Consider the following 11,523-nt stretch of genomic DNA (forward strand, 5'->3'; position numbering starts at 1 on the left):
GAGAGGGGCCGGACAATGAAGTAGCGAGGGCACCCGGGCCCACCCCACCTCCAGCCGTGTGGTGTGGTGGAACACTGGGGACGGAAGGGGAGAAGGGAGCACCGGGAGACGATTTAATACAGTATATGTTTCTACACTCAAACACAGAAAATAAGGATTAGTCATTTGAGTTGTTTCCCCTCATTTGTGACTCTGTTAAGAAGAAAATCACTCTCATATGGAGATAATGCTTGCCACAGCCTGTCCCCCCATGATATTGACACAATCTTCTCAGTTGGAGGAACCTTTCACATCCTTATTAGAAAACCATGTTGGTCCAAAGATGTGTGTATCTGCACAATAAACATGACGCAACACGAGAAGTTTATCGAACAAGCACAAGCCGTAGAAAAATAAATCTGACGGGATTTCCTCTTCAAGTCAAACCATCTGTTTTTTGTTTTTTTTATCTGCTACACAGAATGGAGAACTGTGAAAGCGTCCCTCTTTATTGAGCATTACCTTACAACTTGAGAGTTGCTATTTTCTATCGTGCGCAGAGAGGTGTTCTATATTTTGTTTCATTTTCGTAAAACACAAGACACGTAGGGTAAATTGTTAGGATTCTTTGGTTAAAGAAAAAACTCACTAAAATAATTTCAGATCAACAAAAGTAATGTAGATTTGTTTTTACTCAAAACCATAATAATAATAATAATTAACCCATTTATTCTTTTGTGTGGTCCGACTAAATCATCGGTTAAAAAAAATCTACACAAAATGATTATACCCTTAATGAGTAGTTTTTGCACAACTTTTTGAAATCCAAATGATTTTTGTAACACTCAAACGCTGAGACTTCGACACGTCTACCTGATTTTGACCCAAACTGATCGCATTTGAAAGGTGCAATTTCCAGATTGCATGTTTTAGGTCTGTCTACAGAGGTTACATCGATTTAGATCAGGGTTCATTTAAGGCCATTTCAGAACCGTCCAATATTTTGTTCTTATTCATTCTCAAGTGTTTTTACTTTAGTAAGGGCTGGATTTGCTGGCGTCAGTGAACAAATTTGTCGGTTCGATTAGTAAATTATTATGACATACTTCCGAGGAAAAAAATTTGTATTTCACAGAAAATAAATCAAATTTGACCTTATAGTAAATTGAGTTATGTAGTACTTTATCTGCACCATATGGTGCCCAAAGCGTTTTACAGAGCCCATCAATTAATTATTTGTAAACATATTCAGATGTATTACTGCCGCATTGTTCTATCTATTCTATCAACACAATAGGGATGGAAACTGAAAAAACTCCAGCACAGACTGGGAAAATAAGGGTTTGTTCGAGCGCACATACTCGCACATGCACCATTTATGAGTTTGACACGGAGACTGCAGTTACGCTTTAGGCCACAGGTGGCAGTCATGAGTTAGAAAAAGCGCCAAACTCTGTAATGCATGTCTACGTAAAATCTCGTGTTCCATTGTGGTCAACGGTAGAATCTGGGTTGTTTATTGCACACTTTGGTGTTGTAAAACTGTAGTGAATAGCCCTCGTGGCAAACATCCAGAAAGCTGGATGGGTTAGCCTGCATGCTACTTGGTACACTAGCTAGCTGAGGAGACCGTAGATATATTAGTAATAGAGCAAGCTGTGTGTTTGGCTCTAATAAGTGCATTACAACTGACTGAATTCTTTTGCGATTTTGACGATATGATACAAGTCACATGCGTCATTTTATAATCAGGGCTTTAAAACAGAGACATTGATTTTGTTTAATTCACTCACTCATGTTTTATGTAATCATATAAGGCAAATGCCATTAGACAGGGAGCAGTGGGACAAAATGGAGCAGTGCAGGAGTAACAGATAAGAGTATAGGAGAGAAACCAGCAGGGAAACACAGGCAATCAGACTGGGACCCTAAATGGGTTGAGAAATTTTTTTCAAAAATGAATTTTTCATCATTCAATCAGTAGACTGAAACTACAATTTTAAAATGAGGGTGTAGTAAATTAAGAGAAACAATCTAATTTTTAGGTCAAGACTGACTTAAGAAATAGGCTGCATTTTTGGGCCTTGCCCCCGCTGCTGAAAAAAATCCTAGAGGAAACACTGAGAGACCATAGTGGGGCTCCCTGTTCATCGTGGCAGCCAATCAGAATGACGATGGATCTATGCATTGATGTCTATGTCGACGGCCACTTGCCTGACCATGAACCATTTCATAATGTCTTGCGCAGCCTGGCAATTTGTTGTGCTGTTGGCGTTCAATTCAAATCCGTGGGGAAAAAAACGATCAAAACACGCATTTGTGTCACCGGAGAAGATTTGCAGTTGGTGCCATGAAAAGATACAGAGCATCGTCAAAAGAGCATCAGGTATGATGTTATGTGTATGGACTCCATACAAATTCTATTTTAAGATGAGACATGGTTTGAGTCCAAAACCTTCAAACTGTAAAAAGTGCACTCGCGCTAAACAGTTATGATGTAAATAAAATGCGGGTTCTGGTAACGTCACACCTTTTGATAGAAGTCCAAAAATAATTATTCCATTTTAAATTTGCCAGGCCCACTCAAACTAATGTCCGAACTACCACTCATTTGTTTTTAGCTATGTATTTTGACTTAGTTGGCCTTTTGGACAACCCATGACCTGTGGCTAAGATCAAGCTGATAGCACATTTTGTTCCAGAATGCCTTGATAGTTTTGAGATTTTGTTACACCCTGCACAGATCAAAGACACCGTGTGGTAGGGTTATCAATAACGCACAAGAGAGACGCTGTCAAAGTTCCTGATTCTGTGTAGCAATAATGAAGTAATATTTGACGTACTACCTATTCATTGTATTATGCTTCCATCTATAGTCAGTTCTATCCATCCTTCCATCCAATCTGTTCAATTCCACAGAAGAAGGAAATCACATTATTTCTAATCAATCACTGTAGAGCATTATCTTTTGAAACCTGGCTCTAAAGTCAAAAGCAGCTATAAGAAGCAGGTGGCATTTGCCAAGATTTTGAGACTGTAAAGAAAAGTACATATGGGATGATTGGGGGGAAACATGACGCACAGAATGACATTGCATGAGCGCATTTGAATGACGCCAATTGGATCAGTCCTTTTTTTTCTCCCCCAAAAAACTGGTGTTTCATGTCACGACATCAGACACATCAGTCAACTAGCTGGAGCTGGTGGATTCAAAAGGTCTGTAATGGAGCAAACTCCCTATACGTCTTAATTTCATTCATGGAACCAGTGTTTTTAGGTAATAGCATTCAGATGTCTTGCTTCATGTTTTGGAAAAGCCTACTTACGTTACAGTACTTCTGCAAACACTCAGCTGACGGAAGGATAACATGGTGTCTTCTAAACATGCTGACAAGCCATCCAATGGAGTCTTCTTAAATAATGACTTAAAATGTATCACTCATTTGTTACATACACATACATTAGTTATTTACTTCACAGTGAATGAATCTAGGTGTAATATGAGGGATGATATCTCGACAGACAGACAGACAGACAGACAGACAGACGGACATAGTCTTAAAGTGACAGTCCTCTGCAAATGTGACTGCCATGTACAAGGTAATTTAGCATCTGTATAAGATTGAGCAGACTGTCAAAAAAAATGTGACAGGAGGTCTAAACTAGAAAGGCACTTGGACAGTGGAATGTCCAAATTTGGGTTGACTTTTGCCAAAGTTTTGTCTTTCATCATTTGGTTTATACTGGTCTTCCAAAAATATGTTACTTGAATTTGGCTGGGATCAAATGATTGGAATCAAGGAATATGACAGCATCTATGAATCAAGCAATTTATATCAATATGGAGCTAAAGAACCCCGGATACATTTTCCTTTTTAAAACTAATGTTCCATGCAAAATGCAAAGAACCTGAAAAGAAACACTGAGCTGCCATTGTTGGCCTGGTGGTGGAGTGCCACAAAATGCTGTCCTCCACAAGTGAATAGCGCATTTCTAATGCCTCATTAAAATGATTAGTCATTTTTAAATATGAAAAATTATTTATTTTTCATTAGAAAAAAGATCCATCAGATTGACAAATGTACTGTTTTTATGAGAGCTGAGGTGCGCTTCATGGGGTCCTGGTTCTAATGTAACTCTAATCCCTGCGTTTAGAGATATGACATCAGTGCAGAATCCAACCATTCATTTTATACCAGCTGGGATAGGCTCTAAGTCCATGTGACCGCTGAACATACAGTTTTCCGAGAGCCTGTCCCAGTGGACATCACTTCAGTAAATCATAAGCTCATAGTGACAATGTGAAGAAGGTGTTTATTTAAAGCAAATCACTGAGGGACTATGGCAGCAGTTATACCAGCAGATTTCTGGCTACTATTCCTCGTGAGGAATTTCAGAGACATACAGTATATCATTTGAAGGTCTGTTGCATGAGGATTCAAAGAGCCTAGATGAATCATTTCTCCTGATGCAGGAACAGGTGTTCAACTCAGGAATGAAATTCCACAAGATTATTTGAAATATTTGATTACACCACCACAGATGGTGAAATATACTAATAATTTCAAGCATGAATAGCATTAATGGCAAGCAGTACTGGGAAAAACTCAGCCTTTGCCTTTGTGGTTGGTTTCTGCTTTCGGACAAAACCACGACAGCAGTCGGCTGTTGCAAACATCTGTTTCAGGTCAAATTATTTCACCCCAAAACTATTACAAAATTGTAAAGTAGGATTTTATTCCAGATTTGTTACAGTGCGTAACAAAGTAGAATGGTTGTAGATTGCTAAATTTTATATATGCTGTCCTTACAATGAGTTCATTTCTGATACATCTTCATCACTACCAAAGAGACTGTCAGCATCTTCACTTCAATCGTCTCCAAAGGCTGGTCTCACTATTATCCTCTAAATATTCGTATTGTAAACCCTTTCACTTGATCTGGTGCTCTTCTGTCACAGATCACCTTTTAATTTTTCCCTTGACCCTCTCTTTGTGCCTGTGCTCTATTCTTTACCTCTCTTCCACACTTTTAAGTTTAAAAAAGTGGAAAAGAAGATTCACACCAATATATCTTCACAGATCTGCACCTAAATGTTCTTGCTTAGCTCATCAACGTTTCATGAAAATGGTGACTCAAATAAGCATTTGTATTGTCTTGCAACAAATGGCAATGGAAACATTCATCTCCTTGGCAGTGGTAAAAGTGCATTAAAAATATCTCGTTTTCCCAGGAAAATCGTGAGAAAGCTTGAACATTTGGGATGGAAACAGTGAGAAAATATTTAAGCCCCAAATTCATCCATCATATCTTGAAAACATGTTCCCTAAAAATGTCTGCTTTGAGCGGTGTGACGACAGGCCTTGCACTTTATTTGCCATTTGGTTAAATATTTAAATCTGACTTCAGAGCCTGTTTGGATAAAACCCACCAATCTGTTTATACCTTTTTTGTGTGCTTTTGTTGTGAGGTAAAGTATAAATTGCGTCCAGGCAAACATGATATATGTGAAAGAAGAACTTGCACAAGAGGGTTGTCATGACATCTGAGCCTTCCTTCATTGAAATCTGCACTGACCTGACTGTAGTGTGACGTTCACAGAAGAGCAAGTGCAAGACTGAAACACACAATATTCACCCAATATTTTCCAGAGCCCCACTCCTTCTATTTTCAAATTTCAAGAAAGTGATTGACTTTTCTCAATCAGAATTCCACTTCAATGATACTGAGTTTTAATCTAATGATCTGTGTTCTCGTGCATGTACTTCAAATAACCAATGGAAACTGTCCTTTAAAGTAAGTAAATCTACAAATCTCACCCATTCACTTCACAGCAAATAATTGTTTATTTGTTTTAATAAGTGCCACTAGGCTTGAATATTGTATGCAATGTTTTGAGCAGATTATCAACAAGCAGATCTGATTGATGCATGCCACTGAATTAGTCTGAAACGATGAATTAAGATGATGTTCAATGTGTTGGTGAGATCATGAGCTTTGTGGAAATGTCTATTGGTTGCAAACTGGGCGGAACATGAAAATAATATTTGGGGCTCTCCATTATCCATTCATAATAGGATGCTATTATTACATTTACAGTTGCTGTCCTTAATCCGACAGGAACATTCCAAAGTCCTCATTTAAAATAAATAAAATAAAAAAAGTGATTAAACATACACGCACAGCATACGGCAGTGCTTGTGAAATAATAGATATCTGTTTCTGGCATTACATTAGACTTTTTTTTCTTGCTCTGATTCTATGAGACAAACAGTTTGTCATCGGACAACTTTTTTTTTAAAGCAGTAATTTGGCAATGATGTCATTACATGACCTCACCATCAGCATCTAACAAGCTTCCAATCAGCTTATTCTGATTGCATCCTCTATGCTGTTCACAGTCCTAGGGTCATATTTGCATCATACTGTGGGATTTCTATTTATTCTATTCATTTCTGACATTACATGTATTGTATGTTGTATTTTTACTAGATTGTTTTTTTTTTTTTCAGCCACCTGGGGACTTCCAAAAGAAACGCTCATGGATTGAGATATAAACATTTAGTCATGATGTCTTCCATCCAATCTGTTCATATCCTGTTCAGTATCACGTAGGGCTGAAGCCTATCCCAGCTGACTACAACGTGGACTTATCGCAGGCCAGGCATTGCAGGCAGCGGTAAATAGGACATGAAAGTCTCTATACTGTGAAAATTAAAGTATTTGTAATTTGACACACACCAGAAAAGTGTGTTGTTAAGAACTCTGCCAAAATGTTGATACTTAAAAAATAAAAAAATCGCCAAAGAAATAAAAGGCTTCAATATAGTGAAAATCAAGCCATTTTCTCTCTCTCAGATGCTGTGGTTATCCTGACTTGTTTTTTGTGCATTGTTCCCAGCCTGTCACCTTGGCCATGTTTCCTACACGCCCACTTGCTTCCGCTAACTTGTCAACCCGGACTCAACTCTTAGGTTCTAATTGTTGACCAGCAATCTCTCACCTGTGACCACCAACTCTTCCGCCTGTTGTGCAATTAATACTCAATCTAATTGCTCTCACTCGTCTCCGCACTTTGGGTCTCCCGCGGTCGTTACAGCACAATGGACCCCGTAGAAACGACTCAGGTTCACCAGACCCTATCTGGACACGGGTTTCTACTTGAGAAACTCTGTATTGCCCTCCAGCTACTTCGTGACGAGGAAAATGATTTTTTTTTTTTATATCACTCTCCTCAGTTCAGAACCAGTAGTCGGCACTCGAAACATCCAGTCAGCCAGTGTCTGCACCTGCTTCCCTTTTTGCCCTCACAGACACTCAGACAACCATTTGTACCCACACCTTATGAAGTAAGTCCATGCCGTGCTTTTTTGGTACAATGATCGTTAGTTTTCGAAGAGCAGCCATACACGAACACCTACGATCCAGCTAAGATTGCTTACCTTATCGGCTGTCTTCAAGAGGCCGCGCAAGCATGCACTACCTCTGAGAGGGAGAGACAAACAGCGTTGTGTTCCAACTTTTTCAACTTTGTTGACGAGATGCGTAAAGTATTCGACCACCCAGTGCCTGGAAAGGATGCTGCCGAATGTTTAATGTCCTTTCGCCAGGGCCTCTGCCGCGTGGCGGAATTCTCCATTTGTTTTCAAACTCTTGCAGTCGAAAGCAAACTTAATGACTATAGGCGCTCCAAGAAGCATTCCTTGGCACTCTCAAAAAGTCCCTTAAGGACGAGTTGGCTTCCAGAGACGAACCTGATCATCTTGATCAACTCGTTAATCTAGCCATAAAGATTGATTGTGAATCGACCGCGCATCCATCAGTGACCGGCACAAACCTCGCTTCAACCCATCTTTCACTGACATTGAGAGCCCTACACAATTAGGGCACACTCACACATTTCTGCTGAGGAGAGGACATGGCGTTGCAATGTTCTGCTCTGAATGTATTGTGTAGAAAGAGGGGCCACTTTATCCATGCTTGTCGTATTCGACTGGTAAAGGAGCAGGCTCATCAAATTATCGGGGAGTTATTAGCCCAGCCACACTGGAAGGACCAATCATGAGTTCTCACCGTTGTTGACAGATGGCGCCAGTCTCCCTGCTCCTCTCAGGTAACCACCATGAGAAAATCACCCTTGGTATTGGGTTATGAAAGGGGTAACACAGTTTTAAAAAACCCGAATAAAAGCACATTTGGGTTTTTGCGCGAGTTTACACGGCCTCTTAAAACCCGATTGTTGCCAATATTCTGGTTCTAAAAGGGTTATTGCCTGCATGTAAACGTAGTCAGTGTTTTCTCATAAGTTAAACAGTGTTTCTTGGAGGGCTTTTGAAATATCCATATCCACAGCATAGTCAAAGATACTAAGAGAAAGTTGAGTGTGACTGCTAGGTTCACTGCTTACAGTGTCTATCGTAACAAAAAAACTTCCACCATCTTATATTGATCTACGCAACAATTTAATAAATTCTGTTGTCTTGTCGCTGATAAGAATTTACTGCTTTTAATGTCAACAATTTTTCAATGTTTTTTCTCAACTCGTGACAGGCAACTCTTGCCTAATAGGCCACTCTTTTGAATTTTCATGTGAACATGAACTAAAGATGTCTGCACAGCTCTAATCATTTGGCATGAGATATAACATTTGAGTTTGAGAGGCTTGGGTGAAAATGGCATTTGCGGTTTCTGGAGCATTAGTGGAGGATTCATGTCTTCTGTTTTCACAGCTGCTCTTCTTTGAGCCTGCTTTGTAGAAAAGTATTGTGTCCAACAATGAAATCTGAGAATATTTGAAGTGACTTTAGAGTCACAGGGACATAAACTACAAGTACAAACATTTGATATATATATATATATATATATATATATATATATATATATATATATATATATATATATATATATATATATATATATATATATATATATATATAGGTCACAGAGTCTGTGTGTATTCTTTGACCTTGTTTTTAGTATTAATTAGCAACAATTTGTAAACAATTTCCAGACACCGCTGAAATCATTACAAGAGTGTTGATTCCTATATATTCCATTTTCATTAAACATGACTTCCAACTACAGCAATGCTCTCTATCATATCCATACAAGGTATTTTACAGTATGTTCTGTTTTAATGACTTTGTACAGGCCCGAAGAAATTGTACATGCCCGTCTTGAGGTACATTTTGTTACAAGACTTACAAATTTGTCACATGGCCTTTATCAATAGCTTTAACTATAGAAGACTTGACTTGACATGGAAGTGTGAAAGCTCAATGCTGGACTTTATTTTTACTTGCCAAAATACATACCAACATATTTAATGGCCCATTAAATTATCTCAACAAATGAGCAAATTTCAGACTATGATGCAAGACCGAAGTCTCGGGGAAATGTTGAAGTTTGTCCTGCATTATACGTAGCTACCAGCAATGTTGCACAGTATATGTAGGGCACATTAGGAGCTCTTTGTCTCATGTTGACCTCACTTTTCCCATTACTAATACAAGCCCCCTTTGTGAATGTTTCCACACCCAAGTGCATGCTGATCAGACCTTTCAAATTAATAGAAATGTTGTGAGTGCTCTACTGTGTTTGTGGTGTTTTGTGAGGTGCAATTAATGACATAACACTGGAAATAAGTGCAACAAGGCATCCTTTTTAGATGCCATTTAAAACCCTGAAACGCAAAAGTAATGTTGATGTCACTGCCTGACACAAACCACCCTGAGAGAACAAAAAACAAAGAAAAAAACAATGTAGGATCATACTTGAAATTCCCAGACAAGTCGGCAAATTGCCTTTGGTTTTTCAAAATGTTTTACAGAAAAAATACTCTTCTGTGATTCATGTTTTTGAACTGAAGACAAAGACATCCATAGTAACTCAAATCCAAGTGTTGTTTATCCTAAAGCCAACGAGGCTTTGAGAATATGGAACCTGTTAGTTTCATTGTCACACTATCAAATCATAATAAATCAATCTCAACTGTTCTGAATACCACAGTGGTTACGATCCCACCACCACAGCCGTCGTCTATTTGGAACCTATTCTCATAGTCTCCTCCAGAAAAACTCAATACTAAAGTTTCAGTTTCAATTTGTTGGAGTAGAGGTTCTGCACCCCAAAATATGCATATTCCATATGTCAGATATAAGCTAAATTAATTTATGTTTCCTTTTCAGATTTAGCCCATTAACCAAAATAGTAACAACTTTAAACAAAGGAAAGTCATCTTAAAAAGTTAAAATGCTACTTGAAGTTTGAATCAGAGTTTGAAATGATTCGCATTATCAGAACAGACATCAGTTTGCAAAGATCATTTAACATCCCATTTATGATTGTATAATGGTTGGAATACAAGTTATTATTAGTAGTGTCATCATATATTCTAGTTCCAAAAGACTACATTTGACCTTGGTCGTATGTCCACCAAACATACAGTAATTACTTTTCTTCCATAAATGTGTGTTACAGTAAGAATTCTATTGAGTGATGCCGAAAAGTTGTTTTTTGTCTGTAATACTGAGGTATTTGTGCAAACGGTATACTCAGGTTGAACACTTTTTTTATTATTATTACAACACTCTTGTTTTACCTGCAGCAGGTTTCAGACCTTCAACCTAAAGTCTTTACAGAGTGAGCTACTGATGCCACTGGAAACGCTGCCCTCTGCCAGTGTGAAAATAGTGTGTGCTTGCTTGTGTTTATGTAAAACATCTACATCATGACAATAAATAAATTTGTCTTCACTTTTGTAGCCAGATGTTGCCAATCAAAGTGAGCGTTAAGTGATAACTGTAGATATGCATTAGACATGTTTGATGGGAATTGCATTCATGAGTGTTGAGTAAAGTAAATTAAACATTTAATTTTACTTATTTCATCCATCCATCCATTATCTGAACTGCTTATCCTCACGAGGGTCGCAGGCCTGCTGGAGCCTATCCCAGCTGTCCTGAACTGGTTGCCAGCCAATCACAGAAATATTATTTCATTCACTTTATGAATAACACCTTATAGCTTGAGTTATGGCGCCCTCATATGTACTGTTGTGGTATAGGTGTTTTTGAAATGATTGTACAGTATACAGTAAACCATGAGTTATACATTTTGCAAAACCAATCAAAGAATGTAATTACAGTAGCTTTGTGCCAGTAAGCTCACCATAAGGAGCAGTGTGATAAAAACAGAAGCAGTCAATTGGAATCCAATTGTTATATTTTACTTTATCATACTTTTTTGTCAAATCATGATATGGCAGGGCACTATAACTTAAGGTTTGCTGTTTTAACATGCAGTGTGTATCTCAAATTATCAAAGCAAATAATAACGTGTAATGGATAACCTCAACAAGACAGCAACTATAAAATGTGTTTCAGCTTTGAGTTTATCATCGCGCTTCATTAATCAACTACACAGATTACAACCATGATTATTTCTATCAATTACACCCATGTTCTCAAATGACAAATGAGAGGTCCTGTACATGAGGTGAATGAGGTCAGCGGGTTTCTTGAACACATTACAGTGATAAATGAG

At 38.2% G+C, this 11,523-nt stretch overlaps 1 protein-coding gene across 9 annotated transcripts in view; it reads right to left on the bottom strand.

The window, feature by feature from the left end:
* The window catches only part of elna (elastin a), a 66,824-nt gene extending 63,413 nt beyond the window's left edge, over positions 1 to 3,411 (bottom strand). For 5 of the 9 annotated variants that reach the window (XM_086080766.1, XM_086080763.1, XM_086080762.1 and 2 more), the window contains exon 1: positions 3,306 to 3,408. In XM_086080766.1, coding sequence (XP_085936892.1) covers positions 3,306 to 3,365 — 60 coding nt within the window. In that variant the 5' untranslated portion in view covers positions 3,366 to 3,408. Of the gene's footprint in view, positions 1 to 3,305 lie in introns of all 9 variants that reach the window. The other 4 variants (XM_086080767.1, XM_086080764.1, XM_086080768.1 and 1 more) reach the window with 4 other exon arrangements.
* Between the last annotated feature and the right edge of the window lie 8,112 nt (positions 3,412 to 11,523).

The sequence above is a fragment of the Leptonotus elevatus genome, chromosome 7 (assembly GCF_054856555.1).
Source record: "Leptonotus elevatus isolate MCC_2025b chromosome 7, RoL_Lele_1.0, whole genome shotgun sequence".
Lineage (NCBI taxonomy): Eukaryota > Metazoa > Chordata > Actinopteri > Syngnathiformes > Syngnathidae > Leptonotus > Leptonotus elevatus.